Source organism: Halichoerus grypus, chromosome 2 (genome assembly GCF_964656455.1).
Source record: "Halichoerus grypus chromosome 2, mHalGry1.hap1.1, whole genome shotgun sequence".
Classification (NCBI taxonomy): domain Eukaryota; kingdom Metazoa; phylum Chordata; class Mammalia; order Carnivora; family Phocidae; genus Halichoerus; species Halichoerus grypus.
Genome location: NC_135713.1, coordinates 158,778,719 through 158,805,340, shown reverse-complemented (window position 1 = coordinate 158,805,340; position 26,622 = coordinate 158,778,719). Strand labels below are relative to the sequence as shown.

Below are 26,622 nucleotides of genomic sequence, written 5' to 3'. Positions count from 1 at the left end.
ATTGAAGAATAACACGCATACCAAAAAGCACAGGCATAAAGCACAACTCTAATACTCAGTGATGTATCACAAAGTGAATATGCCCTTGTAACTACAACACAGTTCAAGGAAATTAAACTAGCAACCCAGAAGCCCATCTCCTGATAGTCCCCAACCACTATCCATTCTATCTTGCCAGAGCTAACTGTCATCTAGTTTTTAACACCACAGGTTAGTATTGCCTGTTTTTATAAATTTGCGTATTTAGAACCATACAGCAGGAATTATTCTGTGTGTGAGTTCTTTTGCTCAGCATTATATTTGTGACACTCATCCATGTGGTCTCATGGAGCAATTCATTCATTCTCACTGCGGTGTGGTCTTTTTATGAATATACCACAGTTATCAGTTCTGCTGTTGATGGACATCTGGTTTGTTTCCAGGTTGGGGCTATTAGCAATGATGCAACCATGAGCATTCTTGTTGGGTTTCTTTTGGTGCACATGCAATCAATATCTTAGTTAAGTACTGACCAACATATGAAATTACTTGGTCTGAGTCACTGCATATATTCAAATTACATGTCACTAAACAGTTTTCCAAAGGCGTTTGACCAATACGCAACTCAATGACTAGTGTAAGAGAGTTCTAATTATTACACATCTTCTTGTTTTGATGGCCACAGTAGAAATCATGATAGGCATAGCTATTCCTTCTACACAATATTGGAAATTACTTGTGTCGGTCTTTCTCATTTTAGCTATTCTGGTTAGTAAGTGATGGTATTTCATCTTTATTTATTTTGATCATTTAATTATTAAAAGACCTGAGCATGTTTTTTGTTTCTTAAAAATTTATATATACTGTTTTTAAGGGTCTGTGCAAATTTTCTGCACAATTTTTTCTACTGTGCTGTTAATCTTTCTAAATGATTTTAAAGAATTAAAAACATAAATTATTGAGTTTTTTTTTTCAGTTAAATATGAAAGTGTCTTCTCCCATTCAAAAATTTATTAATGGATAATCTTTGGATACTTAGATAGGTTTTAAGTAAGACAGAAAAAAGTCTTTTAACATCGTTGCATTGTCTGTACTTTTGCCTTTTATTTATATATATGTTATAGCATGGGTCTGATTTTGGGTCCTGTTAGTGTATCTGTCTACTTAAAATGTTTTTACTTGGAAATAATCTGAAACTGACAGAAGTTGTATTATAAGGACAAAGGATATCTATGTTCCCTTAAGTCAGATTCACTTATAAACATTTTATCCTATTTGTCTTATCATTTACTCTGTCTATATATACATATTTTTTCTAAATCATTTGAGAGTAAAGTGCATGCATTATGCTTCATCCCCTTACATACTTCAATGTGCATTTCCCAATAAGGATTTATTTTACATAACCATGGTATAGTTATCAGCTTCAATAAATTTAACACGGACGTAATACTTTTATCCACTCTACTGCTTGTATTCCAGTTTGAAAAATTGAACCAATAATGTTCAGTGATCAATAAGCATGATCTCCAGCAAAGCTGAGAAATAGCCTTGGGGATTTTGCTGGAGCTATTTAGAAAGAAGTATTCTCCTTGGGATTGTAAATGCGTAGAGCCATACTAACTTGGAATTGCCAGAAGATGTATTTGTCATCACTGGAAAAGACTGATGAGAATATAGCCCATACAGAAAAAAAAGAGCAGAGATGGAGGTAAATAGTCTTTGATCAAGGAATGCCTGCGTCTCTAGTTTCACTCCTGATTCCTCAGACACGTGAACTTTTCTGACACCATAGTAATGTTTATGGGTGAATTAGGGGGAGTGGGGAGGAGAGTGAAGTATGCATATTTTATGTATAGTCAACTCAATCTAAGGGCAGATTATCTGGTTTATGGACGAACAGAGGTTAAAAAATTTAAAGAACAATTCAATGAAAACATCTGATTTTTTGAGTGCATCAGTTGGAACTACAAGGTAATCCACAGATGTCGTGTTACATGTATTACTACAGGGCACACCCTTCCCTTTTGCCACTAAAACCTATGGTGAGGGACAGCTCATGTGGGTCTGGATCCAAGATTGCCCCATTGGGACCTAAAAAGATAGGTAAGGAAAGGGAGAAAGCAGGGACGAAGAGCTTCCAACTTGAGTCCTGTTGTGATATTAAAAAGTGAAAACTCATGGGGCACCTGGGTGGCTCAGTCATTAAGCGTCTGCCTTCAGCTCAGGTCATGATCCCAGGGTCCTGGGATCGAGCCCTGTGTTGGGCTCCCTGCTCTGCAGGAAGCCTGCTTCTCCCTCTCCCACTCCCCACTGCTTGTGTTCCCTCTCTCCTGTTTCTCTGCAAATATATAAATAAAATCTCTAAAAAAAAAAAAAAGTGAAAACTCACCTAGGAAAATAGTTATTAGAAACTTTTGATAGACAATTGACTAGTCAGTTGCTGACTAATTTGAGTACTGTTTGGTGTTCTTATACAGTACTATTGCTTTAATACTTTGGGTGATGTAACATTGTCCTCCCAAAAGCCAGATGTAATTTAAAATTTACACTAAATCAGTCTACCTGATCTTGTCTAGTTTTAACGGTACTTTTTACAGTTACCCCTGCTAAATGAGTGGTGTCTTTTTCCCCATTACCCCCTTTGAGTGGCGCCTGCACTTGGCTTGAGGACTCAACACCATTTGGTAGACACAACCTTCCTCTACTCTTTAACCTTCTTGCAGAGACATGGGCTATGGAGGGAATTCCCCAACCCATGTCTTCTGAAGTTGTGAAGCCCAGATGAACAATTAGAAATGTGACTGGTTTCCCGAATGCTACAGAGATAGTTTATGGTTGGTCTATCTTTGCCTCTTAGATAGTTTATGGTTGGTCTATCCTTGCCTCTTAAACTATGCTTAAATTAGGAAACTTTAGAAGTGATTTACAAAAGTTTCTGACAATAAATATATAAACAACATCTTTATTGACAGTGGACCAATAAGAGCAGTCAAATTTAGTTTATAGGTAACCAAAAACATTTGAAAAGTAGAACATTAAAACTTCCAAAATTCATGTTGGAGTACAAATAGTCACATTGAATGTCAAACATAAACAGAACAAATATTGAAATGTTAAGGGCCAGGGTTCCCAGTAACACTAACTCAGAGCAAGTCTCTTAACGCTATTTAAACTGCAATTAAATTACAAACTTGAGTCTCTGAAACTATCAGATAGTTCCTGGTTAAGGGAACTCAGAAGGGAAAAAAAAAGCCGATTTCCCAGGGTCTCAAGGAGGCTGTGTAGGGAGCAGCACCAGATGGAAGCAAGAGCAGAAAGAGAAGCCCCTTCTCTATGATACACTGGACAGTAGGATGGTGACAGTTCTTGATCGGTAAACAAAAGGTGTGGAAGACACATTCATTCTTTTTTTTTTTTTTTTTTTAAGATTTTACTTATTTGACAGGGAGAGATAGCGAGAGCAGGAACACAAGCAGGGGGAGTGGGAGAGGGAGAAGCAGGCTTCCTGCCGAGCAGGGAGCCCGATGCGGGACTCGATCCCAGGACCCTGGGATCATGACCTGAGCCAAAGGCAGATGCTTAACAACTGAGCCACCCAGGCGCCCGACACATTCATTCTTAATTTCTACCTGATTGATGCTTAGCCACTTATTGCAGACTGAGTTTGTATCTCCCCAAATTTATCTTGAAACCTAATCCCCAGTGTGATGGTACTAGGAGGTGGGGCCTTTGGAAGGTGAATAGGTCATGAGGGCAGAATTCTCAGGAAAAGGGTTAGTTGCCCTTGTAAAAGAGGCCCCAGAGCCCCTTACCCTTTCACCATGTGAAGACCTAACAAAAAGATGGTGGTCCCTGAACCAGAAAACAGGCCCTTGCCACACACTGAACCTGGTGGTGCCTTGATCTTAGGACTCCCCAGTCTCCAGAACTGTGAGAATGTTTATAAAGCCACTCAGTCTGTGGTGAGTTGTTTCGTCGTAGCAGTCCAAATGGACTGATGTTTCATTAAAATACATATATATGTATATATTTACAAACATATACAGGCTACCTGTTTAATTTATTGTGAGGTCTTTGACATGCATTGTCTTATTTAATCCTCACAACCTTACAAGAGAGGGATGATTTATTCCCATCTTACAGATGAAGACCCTGAGACTTAGAGACAGCAAGTAGTAAGATCAAATAAATGCTAATTGGAGGTGGTAGAATTCAAACTCAGCTCTGAAAAGTCCAAGTGATCTTATTTTGTGAGTCAAATTTTGGCCCCCAAATGATGAATTTATTTTCACTCAAGTGTTTGGCACATAGAGAAATATCAAGTATTTTAGGCTTTGGAGGACATGACATCTGCTGCAACTACTCGACTCTGACGTTGTAGCACAAATAAATGTAAATGAACGAGTGTGGTCAAGATCCAACTAAACATCATTAGTCCGGCAGAAGGCCGGACTTGGTCATGGGTCCAGGTCATAGTCTGTCGGTTCCTACTTTTGAACATGAATACTGACTATTAAAGTGAAGAGAGCTGAGCGAGCACCTTTCCCTTTACGTTGTTCCTGTGTCACCCTCCTACCCTGACCCCTCAGTCCCTGAGCCTTCCCACCCACCTCCACCCCCGACATGTTTTTTGTTCTTTCCAAAACCTCTCCCCAGTCCTTTCAGCCCCATTTCCTATTGTTTTAATTTCCATCATGGCTGGATTTAACCCATTCATCCTTAATGATCTTGCTCTAAACTCTATTCCTCTACTTCTCAGTAATACAACTAAGGTTTACAGAGAAGGAATTATAAGAAATAACAGAGATAATGTGGAGAAGGCAAGAGCATGGACTGGTTGTTGAATGTTCATAAAGGATAGAATTTAGAAGAGAAAGAAGAAACCTGTAACTATTTTCCTTCTATCTTTTCTATACTCTTCTTTTCATAGAGTAACAATAAAAACTGACATTTGTATACTGTTTTGCTAAATATTTGAACTTTTGCTTCTGTGTTTCCAATCCCATCACTGGTTTTTGGTCACCCATGTAACTTATCATGTGGTTTCATGCCTTTTCTACCTTTTTTAGGGCTCTGGGATATAGCCCAACAAACATATAGGGAGAACAGTAACAACAACAAAAAATGTGGGTAGACATGAAAGCCAGAGAAACGGCAACCTCTTCTTCATAGAGGGAAGCTGTTATCCTCCAGTGAGTTACTGTCCTGTGAACTATTTTCCATATTTGACAGGAAAGTGTGTCCTTGGGTCTCAGAGTTGCTTCAGTTCTCCTTCTTGACTAGGACCCTAAATATAATAACACATTGAACTCATCAACTTTTCAGACCCTCAACATCCTAGGGGCTTTTTCTCAAAGTGACAAAGCATAGTTTACAGAAAGCAGAATAACTGTAAATGAATGAGCTGGAAATGAAATATTCCTAATACCTGATTATAGAAAAACCAAGGACTCATTCAATGCCAAGGATAAGAAAAGAGGCATTTGATTGAAAACTCATTCTTAACTTCAGGGAAATTCCAAGGAAGTAGAAAATGAAAATCTACACAGCAGAGGGATAACAATGATCTAAACTTATGACCAGCAGAATCCAAGTGAACACAACTTAGAACCTGCAATACAGTCTACTTATGTTCATCAAATTAGACAGTAGCCTTTGGGGGAGGGAGGGAATCCAAAGCATATTTCAACTCTTAACCTTCACATTTTACAGCTAATGTAAAAGAATTAACCCTTCCTGGAGAAATGACAGTAGCTGTGCATCTGGAGCTCTACTTTGGATCCAAAGAGGAACAACTCTGTGTCTTCCTGATGATAGAGATAGGAGTCCTCTACCTACGTTTACAAATAAGAATTTCCTTACCGAGTGAGATGCTATAACAAGGCTTTCATGTGACAAAAAGAGGGAGAAACCAGATTTCACAAGGATCAGATTGCTATCCACTCCCAAGGATTTCTTGAATTTCCATGAAAGGGTTATTTGGTAGTGGTGGTGGGGGATGGGGATCAAAATTTGAGATCCCTGGCCAGAAGCTTTCGTAATGATCAAATCAATGGATATAAGGAACTTTCTGTCTATGGCTCAAAACTACGTGTTATGCAAGTAAAAGCAGATGCATAAAGAATTGGTCCTCGAGCAGCATTTTATGGGTGTTCCACCTAAACACTCAGGTAATTTAACACAGTGATAAAGCCAACTTACATTTCTTCACATTCAGTAATTTTTCAGAGTTGCTCTTCAGTATGAATTCTTTGATGTCTGATGAGGGATGAACTGCACTTAAAGCTTTTCCCACATTCATCACATCTGTAGGGCTTCTCCCCAGTATGAGTTCTCTGGTGTTGAATAAGAGCTGATGAATGAATGAAGGCTTTCCCACATTCATTACATTTGTATGGTTTCTTTCCGATATGAATTCTTTGATGTTTAGCAAAATTTGAGCTCCGGCTGAAGGTTTTCCCACATTCGTTACACTCGTAGGGTTTCTCTCCAGTATGAATTCTCTGATGCTGAACAAGATGTGTGCTCTGACTAAAGGTTTTTCCACATTCGCTACATTCATATGGCTTTTCTCCAGTATGAACTCTCTGATGTTTAGTAAGGGATGAGCAATGGCTGAAGGCTTTCCCGCATTCCTGACATTTATACGGTTTCTCTCCAGTATGAGTTCGTTGATGTTTAATGAGAGCTGATGAATGAATGAAAGCTTTATCACATTCATTACATTCATAAGGCTTCACTCCAGTATGAATCAACTGATGCTGCACAAGATGTGTACTTCGATTGAAACCTTTTCCACATTCATTGCATTCATACGGTCTCTCTCCAATGTGAATTCGCTGATGTATCGCAAGGGATGAGCTTTCTGTGAAGGCTTTCTTGCATTCACTGCATTCAAAGAGAATTCTAGTATGAGTTCTCTGATGTTTAGTTAAATTAGCTCTGTGGCTAAAAGATTTCCCACATTCACTGCAGCTATAGGGCTTCTCTCCAGTATGCACTCTCTGGTGTCGAATAAGCACTGAATGGTACGTGAAGAGTTCACCACAATCGTTGCATTTATGAGGTTTTTTTTCTTTACAGGTTCTTTGCTTTTTCATTAAGTTTGATTTCTGTTTCAACCTTTTTTCAAGTGTATGGAAGGCATAGGATCCTTTGGGAGCTCTGTCTTGAGTGAGAAGAATAGACTTCTGACTCAAGTTTTTCCAATATACATCATGCTCATGAGCTCTTTCTTCAGGGAGTGAATTCACATGAGTGAACATTTCTCTCAAGTGTCTCTCCTGATTTCCTTGCTGATTCTCTAACCAATTTTCACATTCAAGAGTTGTTTCCAAGTTGGAGTCACAGACACTCTTCCTTGTCAGTCTCTCTATTATTGCAGCCTGGCATGATTCTTCTTTGGAAGTATCTTGTACTGAAGTTGAATCTTTGCCCTCAGGTTTAGTCTCCAGGTCTGAAAGAAATTGGAAATGGAAATTTCCTTTGTTTTCAGTGCTCAACAAAAGACAGTTCTGTAACAGCTATTAAAGATGAAAGGCATGCTTCCGAGGAGTAAGTGGGTCTGACTTTTTAAGATGACTTGCGAAGAGAAGCAAATGGAAGGAAAGAAATGCACAGTATATGTGGAGAAAATGAGTAGACCTTATCCAGGATAGTCAAAAGGGGGGAAAAGATGACCAGAAATACAGGAGAAGGAGAGATGCAGATGAAGCAATATATCACTGGATGAGCAGGAAAAGAGCACACTAGATCAGAAGAGGGAAGAAACAAATTCTTATTGAATACCTACTGCTGTAATAAATATAGTTATCACTTTAGTGTATAGGACATTATGACTTCTAGGTTTCCAGCCATCCAGTCCTACTCATGTCCAAATATGCATTCCATTTCCAGTTTAATCTTCCCTAACAATGTTTTTATAATACATCTCTGATAAAAAATCTCCTATGATCTCCCAAAGATATAATGGCAAACATAATGATATTATATGTACACGAGGCTACTCATTGTAACACTGAGATAGCAAAAGACTGGTAACATCTCAATATCGATTTTAGAGAGCTGATTAAATACATATATAGATATGAAGTTATCGCCAGGATACATAAAATAATTTTTTAAAAAATGAGCAAGCTGAAAGTGTGTAAGGTTTGCTACTCTTTATGTAGAAAAAATGGGGGGGGGGAGATACAAATACATGTACATATTTGGTTATATTTTCAAAAACCAAGGACAGACAAATGAAATAGTAATAAAAATGGTTGCCTATAGGGAAAGTATCAGAATAGAGGAGAGAGAGCAGGGATGGAAGCTAGACCTCTCTAAATATATCTAATATATTAGAATTTTTATATCTAATATAAAACTACTTTATAAAGCTAAAATAATTTAAAGAGTGTGGTGGGTCAAAGGAATAGACAGATCAATGAAACAGAAGAGCAACTTCAGAAATAGTTGAGCATATACAATTAAAAACAATACAAAGGTGATATTTCAGTCAGTCAACAAAACATAATTTGTTTTCCAAAAAATGGTGCTATGACAACTGATTACACATTTAGAAGAAAATTAAGTTATATCTGTCCCTCATTCTATACAGCCAAATGAATTCTATTCCTTCACCAAGCTACTCTTCTATCCATTTATTCAATAGTTATCCACTGAATATCTACCATATGCTTGGCTCTGTGCTAGGCACTAGGGAAAGACACATGCACACGAGGGGAGAGAGAATTCAGTCTAACATTCACAAATGCATATAAAAATGCACCTGTCATAATTAAGGCAAAGTATGGAGGAATAAACGGCAAATGACCCTATGAAAAAATGTAAGAGGGGAAATCTAGGGAGATGAGGGGAGACTTACTCTGAGGAAGTAAATCACTGAGCTGAAATGAAAGTGGGGTTGGAGTTCAGGTGAGTGTTGCAGATAATTGGCACAAAAGCACAGAGGTGAGCATTCCAGGGAGAGGGAATGATATGAACCAAAGCGCAAGGTGAGAGGAACATACAAGGAAAGCAGTGGTTGAGAGCATGGACTCTGGAATCTGAATGCATGAAGATAATCCCAGCTCTGCTACTTACAAGCTGTGTGACCTAGGGCAAATTATTTAATCTATTTCAGTTTCTTTATGCGTAAAATGGGCAGTAACAGTACCTACTTCATGAGAAATAATAACAATACCTACCTTAAAAAGCATTAAAGGAGTGTAAACCACTAAAATTTCTGACACAGTGTAAGTGCTAATAGTCTGATGTAATAAGGCTGGTATAGGGATGTAGGTAGAAATCCTAAAGTATGGTCCATAAACCCCCGGGAAGCCAGAAGTTCAAAATTATCTTCAATATGATGTTTAGATGTTCTTTGCCTCTTTCAGTGTCTTGTCATTGGCACTGTTACAAAAGTAATCATGGTAAAACTGCTTACGACTTAGCACAAATCAGGACAGTGACAACAAACTTACTAGGAGCTGTATTCTTCCCTGCCATGTACTCTCAGTTAAGAAAAAAAGGTGCCAGTTTCACTTAAAAATGTCTCAGGAAACAGTAAACACTATTGATTTTATTAAATTTCAAGCCTTGAGTATATGTCCTCTTAAAATTCGGAATTGATGAAATAGAAAATATTCATAAAGCAATTCTGTTCATATCAAAGTATGCTGGTTGTCTTGAAGAAAACCACTTGTGGGATCATTTGATCTGTGAGGTGAACTAGCCACTTTCTTCATGGACCACAATTTTTACTTTGAAGAATGACTGACAGACAAAATATGTTATTCAAGTTGAGTATTTGACATTTTCTCAAAAATGAACAAAGTGAGCTTGTCACTTCAAGGAAAACAACAGTATTCAATAAAATTGCAGCTTTTGGGCAGAAATAAGAATTTTGGAAAACTTGTATCTGCTCTAGAGAGCTTGGTAGCTTCTTAATCCTTGAAGACTTTTCTGATAAGGTCAGTGGTGATATTAAAAGTTGTGATTTAAAAAACACTACATAATCTAATGTGTCAATACTTAGGAGATCTGCATAACTCAGTGCACCAGTATTTTCCAGAAGATCAGTAGGTTTTAACAAAAGAGTACGAAAAATTCATGGATCTGGTTCCAGATGCCACATTATATCTGATCTTTAAGAAAGTAACACTTGCCCAGGGGCACCTGGGTGGCTCAACTGGTTAAGTGTCCAACTCTTGATTTTGGCTCAGGTCATGATCTCAGGGTCCTGGGATTGAGCCCCGCGTTGGGCTCCACACTCAGTGGGGAGTCTGCTTGAGGATTCTCTCCCTCTGCCCCTCCCCCTGCTCACAGGCACACATGTGCACGCTCTCTCAAATAAATCTTAAAAAAAAAAAAAAGAATTTAACACTTGCCCAGTTTTGCTGTAATATCACAGTAGCCACACTTATCTGAAAAAGCTATGAAATATTTCTCCCTTTTCCAACTATATATTGGTGTGAGGCTGGATTTCCTTCATACAAGTCAACCAGGACAACACATCACAGCAAACTGCATTCAGAAGCAGGAGTGAGAATATAGATTTGCAAAAATGTAAAACAATGCATTCTCGTCAATGAATTTTTTTTGCAGCAAATAGGTGTTTTTATAAAAATTGTATTATTTGTGTTAACATGAAATGGGTTTTGTTATTTTTAAATGACTTAATAGTTTAATTTTTTTTAATTTTCATTTCTAATACAGTAAGTGTTGGTAAATATAACCGAAACATAAAATATAAGTACATAAAAAAAAGCTCTTTAGGATCCTCAGTAATTTGAAACGTGTGATGCCAAAGTACTTAAGAACCGCTATGCTAGAGTACAAAAACAGGGAGAGTAGGTATGAGATTAGGTTGGAATAATGAGTAAAAGCCAGATTTTATAAGACTGTGTAGGCCTCAAGGGTTTTGGTTGTTATCCTAAGAGCAATGGGAAGACACTGGAATGTTTTAAGCAAAAGGATGACACCACCAGATTTGTATTTTGAAACCATCACTCTCACTGTGATATAAAAGACTGGTGTAAATCTATGCGGACAAAGGTAGAATCGAGATTATCACAGTGGTCCAGGCAAACAAGAGAGAGATGGAGGGATGCTAACAATGAAAAAAATATTTACAGTATGATTGGATAAATGCAAAGTTGAACTGGATTAAGAAAGAGAGGAAAGTGTAAAAACTGTTCATAGATTTCTGGCTTCTGCAATTTGATAAGACAGAGTGTCATTAAGACAATAACTGGAAAAGGACCCTATTGGGAGGATGGAGAATTTGGGCCTATATTAGGCACTCAGTTATTTATTTATTTATTTATTTAATTTTTATTTATTTATTTATTTTTAAGAGAGAGCACCTGAGTGGCAGGAGGCGGAGAGGGAGAGGAAGAATCCACGCTGGGCTGGATCTCACAACTGTGAGATCATGACCTGAGCAGAAATCAAGAGTCGTAGGCTTAACCAAGAGCCACCCAGATACCCCCAAGCAATCAGTTTTAAACATGCTCTACTGAGGCATCTTTAACATAAGCACATGGAGACATCATATAGTTACACAAATGTTTAGAACAGGAGGCCAGAGGAGATATGTAGGCTGGAAATACAAATTTGGGATTCATCTAGATAGAGCTGATAATTTGGTTGTGGGAGAAAACAGAGGCTGCAAACAGGTGACCAGTGGGACAAATCTGACCCTCAGACATGTTTTGTTTGGCCCACACTATTTATAGAAATTTTTGAGATTGGTGACAACATTTAACAATGGGGAGATTTCACATAAAAATTCAAATTTTGGGTTTCTCTTAGAAAAAACTAGAAGCATACTGCATGACAATAACCAACTGGAGCAAAGACTGGCAATTATAGCTTGCTGCTATTTTTCTAAATAAAGTTTTATTGGAACACAACCATACCCATTCATTTGTGAACTAAGACTGCCTTCCATACTACCATGGCAGACTGAGGAGTTGCAGCAGAGGCCGTAAGTCTCACAAGATAAATTATACACTATCTAGCCCTTTGCATAAAAAAATTTGCCAGCTTTTGAGCTAGAGCTATTGGAAGAATGGCCACTCCTTTCTGTTGAGGTGTGTGTTCTTCCAGTTTATCAGTCCCACCCTGCTTACCTTGCTTGCTTCACTCTGATAGGTTACCTGCTGTCCCATGTAGACACTCAAGTTTATGATTCCAAGTATACAGAGGGATGAGAGATTAAAACCAAGCCTTGAGCAATTCAAACATTCAATTGTTCAGAAAAGAAAGCTAAGAAGATACGACCAGAGAAGAGGCGATTCCAAATGGATTAAGGATTTAAAAGAAAAATTAAAGGACAAATATAAGAGAACAGAAGCAAATATTTCTTTGATCTTGGAGGGAGAACTTTTGAAGCACTAATGAAAAATCAGAAAACTTAGAAGATTGTAATGCATTAAATTTGTACATTAAAAAGCACAGCAAAACCGAAGAGTAAAAACTAGAAAAAATGGGGGCGCCTGGGTGGCTCAGTCGTTAAGCGTCTGCCTTCGGCTCCGGTCATGATCCCAGGGTCCTGGGATCGAGCCCCACATCGGGCTCCCTGCTCGGCGGGAAGCCTGCTTCTCCCTCTCTCACTCCCCCTGCTTGTGTTCCCTCTCTCGCTGTGTCTCTCTCTGTCAAATAAATAAATAAAATCTTTAAAAAAAAAAAAAAAAAAAAACTAGAAAAAATGTCTGACAAGGAATATATGCCTCATGTATGAAAAGTTCTTCTAGATCATTCAGAAAATGGCAATATCTCCCACATAAAAAGGGAGAAGGGTGGTGAATAGGCAAGTCACAAAAACTGACAGGCCTACAAGGGGAAACAGACATAATCGATAATCACAGGGGAAGATTTTAAAACTCAGTATTCCAAAGAACAAGAAGATTTTAAAAAGCAGAATATTAAAGCAAGATTTCCTTTTAGAGATATACATACTATAAAGTATAATAATTCAAACAACGTGTTAGTGCAGCACAGATAGACAAATAAACCAGAGAGCCTAGAAACAGACCGAAGTATAAACAGGACAAGAGTTTACCAGAATTGGTGTTACAAATCTGTGACAAAATGTAGATTTTTCCATAAATGATGCTGGACTATCAGCTTTAAGCATGGAAAAAAGATAAAAGTAGTTCCTTATTCACACAATATGCAAAAAAGCCCCAAGAGGACCTACCTGTAAAACAAAACTTGAACATTTTATTTTTTTAAATATTTTATTTATTCATTTGAGAGAGAGACAGAGAGAGTACAAGCAAGGGGAGAGGCAGAGAGAGGGGGAGAAGCAGGCTCCCCGCTGAGCTGGGAGCCCAACACAGGGCTTGATCCCAGGACCTGGAGATCACAACCCGAGCCGAAGGCAGACGCCCAACCATCTGAGCCACCCAGGCGCCCCAAAACTTGAACATTTTAGAATAAAGTACAGATTGTCTTCCTGACACTGGAATAAGGAAGACAATTCAGAAAAAAAGGTAAAGCATTAAAAAAAAGAAAGAAATCTGATAACATTAAAATTTTTAAATTTTTTTTTTTTAAGATTTTATTTATTTGAGAGAGAGAGCACAAGCAGGGGAAGTGGCAGACAGAGGGAGAGGGAGAAGCAGGCTTCCCGACGAGCAGGGAGCCTGATGCGGGGCTCAATCCCAGGACCCCGGGGATTATGACCTGAGCCAAAGGCAGCCACTTAACCGACTGAGCCACCCAGGCGCCCCTAAAAATTTTAAATTCTGTATGCATAAGACACCTTAAAATAGAATAAGCCACAGATAAAAACAACCATTTTTTTTCTCACCAGTTTGTAATGGTACCTCTGTCATATAGTACTATTTAAAATGTATAAAGAACTCCAACAAATCAAGAGAAAGATGTGAATGGCCCAATTTCAAAAAACAAGACAAAGGATATGAACAGGTAATTTACAAAAGAGGAAGCCTGAATAACTAACAAGCATATGAAGTACTCAAACTCATTCATAACCAGAGAAATGTAAATTAAAAAACATGAAATTTCATTTCATACCCAACAGACTGCTGCAAATTACTAAATCTGATAGCATCAACTGTTTACCAGGATGGTGGAAGGACCTTGGCAGGTCCTAATAAAGCTAAACATGAGATGATATTTTAAGATCCAGAGTTATTCTGATTATGTACCTAAACCAACTCTCAAGATGAATACAAAGAGCCAACAAAACGATGATCGTTGCGACTCTTATTAACGGCAAAGGTAAAACAAACCATTTAATTTATTCACACAATGGACTTACTCCACAGCAGTTAAAATAAACGCAATTCATCTGTTTTAACATGGATTACTATCAAAATACAAGGTGAAGTTTAAAAAAAAAAACTGGATCACAAAATAAAAAGTATAACATAATACTATATATACGTAATTGTTTTTTGACACGTATGTATATGTACACACGCACATTAGAATGATGTGCCCCAACTAGTTACTTCTAGGGAGAAAGCAAGTAAAAGGTCTTTAACTAAATCTGTAAATTTTTTTTCTTTTTTCTTTTTAAGAAACTTTGTTTTTTTAAAGATTTTATTTATTTATTTATTTATTTATTTATTTATTTTAGAGGGCACAAGCACAAGTTAGGGGAGGGGCACAGGGAGAAGGAGAGAATCTCAAGCAGACTCTGCACTGAGTGCAGAGCCTGACGCGGGGCTCGATCTCATGACCCTGAGATCATGACCTCAACTGAAATCAAGAGTCCGATGCTTAACTGACTACACCACTCAGGCACCCTGACGGTTAGCGGTTTTTAACAATCTTTTAATTAAGGTATGTACATTTTAAAAAAAATTTAATGGTATTACACACTTAATAGGCTATAGCATCATATAAACCTAATTTTCACAGGCAATGGGAAATTAAAAAATTAATGTGAATTCCTTTATTGCAATACTTGCTTTACTCTGGTGGTCTGGAACCAAACCCACACTATCTCCAAGGTATGCCTGTTTGTGTTCGCCAGAAGACATATAAAAGAATATACACAGCAGCACTATTCATATAGCCCCAAACTGGAAACCTCCCCAATGCCCATCTTAAGAGAATGGATAAACTGGTATACTGACATAATAAAAGTCTGCACAACAAAAAGAATGAACTACAACTACATGCAGTAACATGGCTGTATCTCACAGTAAGGTTCAGTGAAGAAAGCCAGATGGTGGAACATAGTTCAAGAACAGCCAAAACTAATCTATGGTGTTAGAAGTTAGGATAAGGTTACCCTTGGAAGGAATGAAGCGACAAGAGTACTTCTAGGCTGGTAAGGTTGCTTCTTGATCTGGACACTAGTTATATGAATGTGTCCATTTGTGAAAATTCACAGAACTGTACAGTTATATTTTTATTTTATATTGCAAAACAGAGGAAAGAAACAATGGCAAAACAAGCAAATTATTAGCGTATGTTTGATTTTGACAGTGAATACCTGTTACTTTTTCCCCCAACTTTTATATTATTTAAAATGCTCTATCACTTAAAATAAGACAATTAAAAAAATAAATGCACATAGGCATTTCTAATATTCTTTCCTAAGCACTGAAAAGCGCCCCCTTTACACTGTCCTGCAGGGCTATTATTTCTGAAGACTCCCATGTGTCTGACTCACCCGAATAGCTGCTTTTGGGGGCTTTTCTCTCAAGCATCAATGGTTCTTTTCCATTCTCCAAATTGTAGTTCTCAGGTTTGGAAACTGGAAGCCCTGCTCGTTTAAAAAAAGAAAGAGCAAAAAGAAAGAGGACTTAATAACAGGACTTAACTACTTGTGATGGGCACAAAGATCTATTCTATAGCATAGACCCAACTCTCTGATCTACAAAGACAGATCAGGAATGAGGGAGGATGGGTCTCTGAATGAAGCTTAAAATATTTGCAGCAAGTCTGTGTCTGGTAAGGAGCTTATATGCATTGGAAAAGGCAAATGTTTTTGCCTGTCAAAAAGAAGAGAACTTCTCAGGGCGCCTGGCTGGTTCAGTCCATAGAGCACGTGACCCTTGATCTCAGGGTCATGAGTTCAAGCCTTACATTGGGCATAGAGCTTACTTTAAAAAAAAAGAAAGAGAGAGAAGAGAATTTCTCTTTCTCTATTGAGTAAGTTCCAGGGAGACACTGCAGGTGAGTCCTTAGCTTCAGGAAGAAATGGAGAAAGTGGGACCTCCGCGGCAGCACCCAAAAGTTGTGACCGTGGTGACTAGAGTTTTTGTCTTCTTTCTAATGGTTTTTCCCTTTCTTCCTTCTTCAGTAACCAGAACCCACTTTCTTAGGGAATTTATTACATAAGCACAAAAGTAATTCAAGGCAAAAAGCATTCAATTGGAAAATAATGGCAACAAATTACGGGTCCAGATATAATTTATAAATGTTCATGTATAAATATCACTGGGGAGAGTTAACACAGTTTCTTCTACCCCCCATATGAACACATATGTGTGCACACGCATGTGCGCACATGCACACCCCCCGGAGAGGTGAGCACAAGATCCACACTGGCCGGAGAGTACTCTCTCTAACTGGAAGAATCGTGTAACTTTACAGCTGCCAAAGTCCATCTTTGCCATATGCAGAGATCCTAAGAATAAAGCTAATACAGGGCAAAGCCAAGCCACGTGTTTAAAAAAATTAAGAAAATTTCTGTCAATACATATGATTCCCTGAATCAAGATTTGTTATCCCCTTTAAGCCAGTGTGAATTAGGTTTCTATCATTCGAATCCAAAGAATTCTGATACAAAACCAGCACAGACATTTCACCAAGAACCTAGGGCAGAAACAGATTTTCTCTGGGCCCAAAGGGATCAATACTTTATGATTTCTGAATGCAAAAGTGAAGGCTTCGTTAAGCTATTTCACTTTCAATAATGTAATGATGTCCCCATACGCGGATTCCAGAGTCACGATGAGAACCCATCCTTACAAAGCGAGACCAGGTTCCTATAGTTCTCCAGCATCACCTCCCTTTGTGCAGGATCCAGCTTCCCCCACTCCTCTGGGGTAAAATCCATGGCCACGTCCTTGAATGTCACTGATGCCTAAAACATAAACATACTTTTGTTCACCATCTCTCACTTGACAGACTCAATTTCACCCCCCCCAGTTTCTGCTGGCCCTAGGTAGATGCATAAGCTATACACAAGACGGGAAATGACTGTGATAAATGACAAGCATTCTAATGTATTCAGATTTGGAATACTCTATGTATAAAGTCACTGGGTATCAATCAAGTGCCAGGCACACTGTGCTGGAGTCGGTATGAGAACCCAAAGAAGTAAGACTATGGTTTCTCCGTTGAGACTATAATTTTTCTGGGGAATAAAGAGTTAAAACATGAACCAATGGACCAACAATGCAATTTGGCAAAATAAACAGAATTCGGGTCAACAATGCAGTTTGGCAAAGTAAACAGAATTCAGGCAGAGGAAAAAGGCATGTCTGAGTCATTCTCCTTGCGAGTCCTCAACAAAAATATAAAGAATCAATCTAGCCAATCAGAAGATGAACTGAAATACAGAACCTGCAAATGTGAAGAAGTCATGCAATGAAAAGAATGGCAGCGAGCACCAAATCCAGTCAAGCACGGAATTCAAGGCAAAAAGCATTAAACTGGAAACTAACAGGAACAAATTAATTGAAGGTACAGATATAACTTATAAATGTTCCTGTGTAAATTTCATAGGATCAAGTTTATATAACACAAAATATAGAAATTAAAATAAGTGAGGTAAATGTTAACTTTCGGAGAATCTGAGTGGAGAGTATATGAAAAATCTTTTTACTATTTACATCATTTATTTAAGTCTAAAATTATTTCAAAATAAAGTTCCCAAAGTGGAAAGAATCTGAGATTTAAATAACAAGAATAAAAACAAGACAAAACAAAACCAAGAATCATCCTTGGAAAATAAAATATAAAAATCATTAAGTAGCCACTGAGTAGATATTATGAGGAAAAATGACCTTGATCCTATAATCTGCATATCTATACCTAAAATGACACTCGATAGAAATTAATTTCCAAACCATTAAAAGAAAAAAAACAGAACAAAAATGCAAACTATTGCACAAAAGGCAGGAAATACAAAAGAATAAAGAAAGCATAATAAACAGAATTATAAAAATCACATGGCAAGAAAAATTTGAAACATAAAAGTAGTTAATATGGGGGCACCTGGGTGACTCAGTCGGTTAAGGGTTAAGCGTCTGCCTTCAGCTCAGGTCATGATCCCAGGGTCCTGGGATTGAGCCCCGATATAGGGCTCCTTACTCAGTGGGGAGCCTGCTTCTTTCCCTCCCTCTGCCGCTCCCCCTGTTTGTACTCTCTCTCTGTCAAATAAATAAAATCTTTTAAAAAAAAAGAGTAATTAATATGAATTAGTTCATTTACCTTATAAAATGGGTTTTTAAAAAAAACCACATCCTGTTTACAGAAAGGACACTCAAACAAAAATCCCAAAGCTGGGGATAAGAAGGAAATGGAAAGAGATATACACCAAACTGTTATCCTCAGTAGGGAGAGGGGAGGACTGAATTTGGGGAGGTAAGTAATACTATCTTTACCTTTATATTTATATATGTCTGTGCTGTTCACCTGGTTACAGTGAGCAAGAATTAAAACTTTAATATTTTTAAAAATCTAGTAAGTTAAAGATAAAAAAAAAAACAGCCCAGGCAAATTCTAGTAAGAAAGGTAGTTGTTAACATCAAACAAAATCTAATGCAATGTGAAAAGAGTGTTTTTTTTTTTTTCCATAAAAGATTTAATCCACCCTGAAGCTGTAACGGTCTTGAATTCATTATCAAGGTGCTGAAATATATAAAGCATTCACCCTCCCTCTGGTACCTACACCCTGATTCTCCTCTGGCCCCTACGCTTGGCAGGTAGTACCAATTCCAACCCCGACTCATGGGTGGGGTGTGTGTGTGTATGAGTGTGTGCAGGTATATTCCCTAGGTCTCACCAATTAATTAGAGAATTACAATTATATGTGGCCCATAGTGGTGCCAGAATGTACCTCATACCCATTCAAGGGTTAATTCCAGGACTTGAGCTGGAATGACTAGGAGAGAAGATGCTTTTTTCCCTCTGGTCTTCAACATGGGAAGATGTAAGCCTAAATTAGTTAGGAACAGGCACTAGGAAAAAAAAGTCTGCTTGAGAGCAAAATCCAATGAGAGGGGAAAAAAAAAAAAGCTCAAGGAAATGGAGAGACTATGTGCTAATATTACTGTTTGGGTTCTATTTCTAGCCATACCCGGATTTTTCAGTTATGTTACTCAACTCTTTTTGCTTAAACCAGTTTGAATTTTCATGAGCTGCAACTTAAAACCTCTTGACTGATACAGTCTTCAATACTCATGTAAGGCAGTTGAGAAACCAATGGAAATAAGCATATAAGGATCCTGAGGAGGGACTCCTGGCTGGCTTGGTCGGAAAAGCGTATGACTCTTGATCTTGGGGTTGTGAGTTCGAGCCCCATGTTGGGTGTGGAGATTGCTTAAATAAAAAAAAATTAAAAAAAAAAAGGGTCCTGAGAAGTCACTTTTCAAACAGTACCAATATGCAATGTCTACTTTTTACACTCTGGATTATAGCAGCAAAAAGAAAGGCTAACAGAGGTATGCCACACACATCATGGAGAGCTCTTTTCTCCTACCCAACTTCTTTTCATAAAAATGTTCAAATATACAAAAAATTGAGAGACTAACACACTATTCACCCATATAGTACAAGCACCACTCAAATTCAACAATTCTTGATATATATTCTCTTGGTGGGGGGAGGATTGGAAAGTAAGCTGCAGACATAACACTTCACCTCTAAAATACTTTAGCATTCATCATCTTGGAGGGCTGGGTTCTAACTCTTTAAATTAAACCTTCCACAGGCTTTCCCTTTCTAGCGCTTCCTTGAACTATCTGAATACTTGTTTTCATAATTCACTTCAGCATTTAAGGTGCTTTCTTAATTTTCTATTTAATACTCATATGTATGTTGTTTCCCTTAGACAAACGTATTTTAATAGGTATGTGCCACAGTTACTTTTATTTTTTATTTATTTATTTTTTAAAGATTTTATTTATTTATTTGACAGAGACAGACACAGCAAGACGGGGAACACAAGCAGGGGGAGTGGGAGAGGGAGAAGCAGGCTTCCCGCCAAGCAGGGAGCCTGATGTTGGGCTCAATCCCAGGACTCTGGGATCATGACCTGAGCTGAAGGCAAACACTTAACGACTGAGCCACCCAGGCGCCCCCCAAATTTACTTTTAAAATAGTTTCCTATGTTATCCAAGCACAGAAATAAGCATAAAAGTTCAAAGAAGGGCAATGCTTTCTACATGCCTATTGAATGACGATAAATACTAGGCCGAGAAGGTACTGTGGGTACGTAGAAGACGTTTTCTACTGAGTCCATTAGATACCCAAGTAGTCCCTTAGAACTGGAACCCAGCTCTCTATTATACGGGCTCTAGTGGACAAAGAAACTCCACCTGAAAAACAAGGGAGTGCATCTGTACTCCCAGAAATAAGGGGGTATTTTTAATAACCAGTAGAGACTCACACTCACCTGGGATCTGGCTGTGAGGCGCAGAGCTGCCACTTCTCCCTCTTCTGTGCTCCGCTCTGGGGAAAAGGGAGAATCCTGGGAAGACAGAGCTAAGGGCAAGAAAGCAGTAATGATGGGGCCTAGATCCATCTTGTGACTCAGATTTACAAGTCTAAAATTCCCTCCACCATACTCACGGTGCTCCCTACAAACACTGTAAGGGAAGGGAGCCCCAAACAACCCAGGATCCCAGGATCATGAAGAAACGTCCAGAAGTGTTGCTACTCAGGACTTAAATTCACTCAGTTGCTATAATTCTAACACATTCTGGAAAGATGGCACTCTCTGTTCTAGAAATAAAACTAAGTCAGTTTTCTCCCTGAGCTTAATGTCCATATCAGAAAAACAGGCTCAATAGCTTACAAAAATCACCCTGCAGGCTTATTTAAAACGAAGACTGCTGTATCCCACCTCCAAATAATTATCATTAGTTGAGTCTGCGGCAATCTAGAAATCTAACAGGCGCTCAGGAAGGTAATCCTGATGTAGGTTACAGACCAAACTTCAACAAAGACTGCTCTAGTAAACTGGAAGTCAGTCACTGACTTCTAGGCCCATTTTCTCCTATATAACACAAAAAATGATTTGCTTATTGAAATCACATGGTAATCGTGCAAAGTGGCATAAAAGGTGCGGAAAATATTTTTGCCAACTAAAAAGCTAAATTCTCAGACCCATGATTGAGGCTTGGTTGGCATAAGCATCTGGGAGGAAGAATGTGTGAGAAAAAGTAATCGAGGCTATGCTCACGCCTTACAAGCTAACCTTCCGCTCGGATCCTGGGGGTGGCTTTGAAGGGTCCATTGTGCGCCCAGCTGGAGAGGAGAGGGGGGGTGGATCCCACACCAAGCCCTTCGTGCTCCCTCCAAGAGCCCATCGGTCCCCCAGACAAAGGAGACGGACGGCCCTCTCCGCCAAGAGCCACCTCCTGGGAGGCAACTGATTTTTCCCTTCAGGAGGAAAGAATTTCGCCCTTCCACAACACAAGTTCAACAACACTCCAGCAACTCTTACCTCTCTTCTCGGGCATGTTGGCCAAGTCGGTCTCCATGATCACCACCTGCTCCCGGTTCTGAATATTCCGATCCCCGCCCCCCGCCCCAGTTCAGACTTCTCCAGGCAGAATAGTGAGAAGCCCCCGTGGCCTCGTCGTCCTCCTTCCTGCCTTCCCTCCCGGGGCTCTGCTGGAAGGCTTCGTTCGATCAGGTCGGGTCGGACTTCTTCCTCACTCTCGAGCCTGGCTCGGTCCTACGAGGCTGGAACCTGGAAACCCGGGGACAGCATCCCTGAGGCTGGGTGCCAGGTGCCTGTCCCTGCCGCCTGCAGCTGTCCCTGCGGGCACCGAGCGGCTGCGAGGGACCAGCCAGGTACCAGGCGCGCAGACAAATCCCGCCGCGCTCCGGGCTCTCCCCAAAGCCCCGCAACGGCCCCGCGCCCCGCCCCTCGCGCACCCGCCGGCACCGCGCTCGCACCCGCGTCCCCGGGAGGCGGCAGCCGCGGGCGGGATTCGGGCCGGAGCGCGAAGGGATGGGGCTCATGGTCCGCCTTCGAGGGCCCTTCCACAAACGCTCACTCCAGCCCCAACTCGGCACGAACTGATGCCCCCGGGGCTACCATCAGGGCTGAGCCGAGAAGAGCGCCACGGGAACGTTCAACTCACCTCCCATCCCGGGCCTCACAAAGGCTACGAACTTCTTGGGCCAGCTCGGAGTCGCGCATGCGTAAGAAGGAGCGGGGCAAGGCTGGCAGGCCTCAGCCAGCCCCGGAACTACGAATCCCAGAAGCCCCTGGGGGTGGCCAGACTCCGTTTCTCTGCAGGTGGGAGCACACGTGGCGCGGCTGGGAGAATCGAAGGAGCCGTGGTCTCCTTCCCTCTCGCGAGAGTATCGGACCGCATCGCTGGTGTGGGATTCACCCAAGAGAGAGCGCGAACGCCAGGGAGACGGAGCCGAGTTAGTGGCGGTACCCGAGCTTTGTCTGCTCGTGGGACTGCAGCGCAGTGCTTAGGGCTGCTGAGGAGCTCAACCCTAATGACTCAACTGTAAGCTATATTACAGTATATGGCTTTTCCCATATTTTTGTCCTCCCCAGACTCATCCTTTGCCTTCCAACAATGTGATAGGTGTATTTTTGGGAACAGCAGATTGTCACTGCTTTGTGATACCGGAAATTAACTCGTGTGAAATAGATGAGTTGAAAAGACTCAGCCAGTTTCAACAACTTGGAGCAACGCATTCTTTGCAGCCAAAGAAATTAAATTTATCACAAGAGGTTGTTTGTTCAATGGAGCATGGTTAGTCTCTAATTCTGCTCTTGCGGTAACCTACCCACCCAAACTCTAAAACACCTAAACTGCTCTTCCTCTTCTCAGTGAATTGTTTTCACTGTCCACAAACCCACTTGCAATAGCCAGAACCAGAATATCCTCAACTCTTCCTTTTCACTGTCTATTTATCTCCAGGTCCTATTTATTACATTTTTAAACAACCCTCCCATTTGTCCATCTCTCTCTGTTCCCACTGACATTACCTTATTTCTGGCTACCCCCACTTCACTAGGATTACACTCAGTCTCCTAAGTGATTTCCCTAACTCCAGTTTTCTTTCCCAGTGGTCCATTCTCCACACTTTCTGGCCAGTGATCATTCTAGAGCAAGAACCTAATGTAACTTTACTGCTTAAAACTTTTGAAATGCCTTTCAAAAACTTTGGGGAAAGATGATTTTTAGTCCCCACGAGAAGGCACCCCTTCTCTGGCTCCCATAATCTGATGTGGCTCCCACCCTTGTGTAATCCCCTGTTCTTGAGTATGAATAGGGCCTGTGACTCACTGTTAAACAATTGAACACAACAAAGGTGACATGTCTAATGCTTCTTGGTTGGAGACTCCTTCCTGGCTTTGATGAAGCAAGGGTTGATGTTGGGGGGGACTCACATGACAAGGAACTATGGGTGGACTTCAACCAACAGCCAGCAAGAACCTAAACCCTGTCAACAACCCCCTGGTGCTTGGAAGTGGGTCATTGCTGGTAGAGTCCTCACATGAGAACCCAGTCCTGGCTGACACCTTAATAGCTGGCTGCAGAGGACCCTCTTAAGCTGTGTTCAGACCTCACCCGCAGATACTGGGTGATAATAAATGTATGCTGTTTTGAGCCACAAAGTATATAGTAATATTGCTATGCAAAGAAAAGTTTACTAATACAGCATCCTAACGTAAGTGGCTAGCTCTTTTCCCAAAACCCAACCCGAATATCCTTTGGAAGGAGAGAAGTTGTTGGATTGAGAAACTTTTGAAAAATTGATTGGAATCCCTCTGGAAGATAGGTGGCTACAGTTGGTCCTAGGAGTGTGTGTGTGTGTGTGTGTGTGTGTGTGTGTGTGTGTGTTGGTGTAGGTAGGGAGGTCATGGCAGCAGCAATGGAAGACAGATGTTACAAGGAGACTGTAGGGACTGGGGGTGCTTTTTGGTATTTTGTTGTGCTCCTTTCCATCTACTCCCACATTGCCCTGGGTAAGTCTTTGCCCACTCCTTCACCATTGCACAGGGTAGCCCTAGAGCTGGGCTGGGTTTTATTGAGCTTTCTCCTACACTGATACACACACACACACACACACACACACACACTGAGCCAGGCGATTACTGTAAAAAAAAAAAAAGAGGTAGAGATAGAGAGGTTCTCTGAGGGATAAGATCATCTGGTAGGAAGAGAGTGGTAAATGCCATAGGTTCTCTGCTTTTAAAATAACTCAAATCCCCCTAAGTACTCCTTGCCCTCTCTACATACAAACATATGATCTACAGCTTGGGCCCTTCCTGTGTTAACCAGCTTATAACCTGGGCTTGGAGAATATGGGTTTACAGGGGAAAAAAAATACCAGAAGAACTCTTTTGCTATAAAAAGAAAATAAACTGAAAAATTTATAGAAGATAAAGCAGAATTAGTAGACCATTTAGGATAAGATATATGTATTTTAAAAAAGCTATCCTTAAAGATAAAGGAGGAGATAAGAAATATTTAACAAGAACTTATCATAAAAACAAAACCATGTGCTAAAAATAAATGGTTGAAAGAAAATATTCAATATTTTATTGAATAGCAGAATATGTAAAGCCAGAGTGAATTTTAAAGCTGGGCTCTACTCTTCCATAAGATATCAGAAAGGGATAAAAAGCTGAAAAATATGAAAGAAATGTTAAGCAACATGGAGACTGACTAGTTATTTATATAATGAGAGTCCTAGAAAGAAAAAAGAATAAACAGATAAAATACTTTAAGAAATAATAATCAAGGATTATGGAGAAATGAAAGTTAAGGAACTTAAATTGAAAGTGCTCCTAGAAAGTCAAACAGGAAAAATATGAAAAGATACCACATATTATAATAAAATCTAACGATATAAATACTGATTTGCAACCTAGGTGGAATTTGAAACTGGCCCCCATATATGGCAAGGAGAGACTGAAGAAAGAGGCAGACTACTCCAGGTTGGTAGGCAGCAATTTTAATAAGCAAGGGAATTTACATACCAGGTTCTCTTGAGCAGCTGTTCAAGAGACAAGTTGATCTCTGCACCCACCCACCAGAATCTTTAAAGTGTCTATAGAGGCTTTAACTGGGTTCAGTCACATATTCAGTCCACATGGTCTCAATAACACATCACTCTCTCAAGGCTGCAACCCCAAAATGACTCCTACTGTGGGAATGCTGGGCAGAACATACAGTTCCAAGGGCAGGGGAGGGGGTGAGGAGCCTCCCATTGCGTGGGTCTAGCTTACAGGTTAACTGGCAGTCACTCTTCATAACCTCTTACACAATAAATAGCAAGAAATTCTAAAAACTCCCAGAGACAAAACAGATCACCTATAAAACAGAGTTTAATGCTAAATCCCTAGTGTCAAAAACAGTGCCTGGCATTTTATGGCCCTTTAATAAGTAATAATTGAATAAATAAATCTAATTGTTCACTAGTAGTACTGACTACAGAAGAAAGTGTAATGATATTTTCAAATTCTAAAAGATAAACCTTGAATCTAGAATTTTATATTTTAGTTAAGTATCGTGTAAATGAGTCAAAATAAGGATACTCTTATGCATACAAGACCTTGGAAATTTTCTTGGAGGATGTACGTCAGTAAGAAGGAAAAGAATTCAGGAAGATGCTTTAGGATATAAAGAAAGTAAGGGCAAAAATAATTTAGTAAAGGATTTATTATCATCTTCAAGGAACAGAGATAGTGGTGAAACAAGATGACAGCAACTACATGTACATAACAATTCCACTAAAATTTTAATACCATTGAGGATGAGGTTGGGAAGTAGAAATGCACAAATGAGGTAACTAAGTTACTTGTCTTGAGTAGAGGGAGGATATACATATTCACAAGCTTGATAAATAGATGGGTTTGGGGGAAGAAACATAGGTGTGAGTTTTAATAAATTAGGTACAAGTACCATGAGGGTAAAAGTAGATGTATAACATTCAAACAAGAACAAAAGAACTGATTATTAATTTTTAAATTTTATTTTAAAAAAGATTTTATTTTTGAGAGAGAGAAAAAGCAGGGGGAGGGGCAGAGGGCAGGGAGAAGCAGACTCCCCACTAAGCAAGGATCCCAGGACCCTGGTATCATGAGCCGAAGGCAGATGCTTAACCGACTGAGCCACCCAGGCGCCCCAAGAACTTATTATTTAATGGAAACCCAGACAAGAGGAAAACAAGAAACAACAAGTATGGTCAAGGGAAAACACAGAATAAGACCTGTTACATGATTTATTACAAAAAATGTAAATGAGTCAAACCCAACCATCAAAAGGCAGAGAATATCTCTTTGAATTAAAAACAAAACAAAAAACTGAGGCACCTGGGTGGCTCAGTCAGTTAAGTGTCTGCCTTTTGCTCAGGTCATGATCCCAGGGTCCTGGGATTGAGCCCTGCGTTGGGCTTCCCGCTCAGTGGAGAGCCTACTTCTCCCTCTCTTTTTGCCCTACCCCGCCCCTG

At 39.7% G+C, this 26,622-nt stretch overlaps 1 protein-coding gene across 2 annotated transcripts; it reads right to left on the bottom strand.

The window, feature by feature from the left end:
- Positions 1 to 2,924: 2,924 nt before the first annotated feature.
- On the bottom strand, positions 2,925 to 22,005 carry ZNF286A (zinc finger protein 286A). Of its 2 annotated transcripts, XM_036071828.2 has the most exons (6): positions 21,635 to 22,005; positions 20,582 to 20,670; positions 16,930 to 17,044; positions 15,626 to 15,718; positions 6,184 to 7,438; positions 2,925 to 5,269 (listed from the first exon to the last, which is right to left on the bottom strand). In XM_036071828.2, the coding sequence occupies exons 1-5, from the start codon at positions 21,669 to 21,671 to the stop codon at positions 6,207 to 6,209; spliced, it is 1,566 nt and encodes a 521-aa protein (XP_035927721.1). In that variant the 5' UTR covers positions 21,672 to 22,005; the 3' UTR covers positions 2,925 to 5,269; positions 6,184 to 6,206. The 2 variants fall into 2 exon arrangements, with proteins under 2 accessions (XP_035927721.1, XP_035927720.1); XM_036071827.2 differs by having other exon boundaries at positions 2,925 to 7,438.
- Positions 22,006 to 26,622: the final 4,617 nt, after the last annotated feature.

Excerpts from the sequence above, each read along its gene's own strand:
- ZNF286A (XM_036071827.2), bottom strand. The coding sequence starts at position 21,671 with ATGGAGACCGACTTGGCCAACATGCCCGAGAAGAGAG. Across the intron at positions 20,671-21,634 it reads CAACATGCCCGAGAAGAGAG|CTCTGTCTTCCCAGGATTCT; the intron begins GTAAGAGTTGCT and ends TCTTGCCCTTAG. Across the intron at positions 15,719-16,929 it reads TAGGAACCTGGTCTCGCTTT|GGCTTCCAGTTTCCAAACCT; the intron begins GTAAGGATGGGT and ends TTAAACGAGCAG.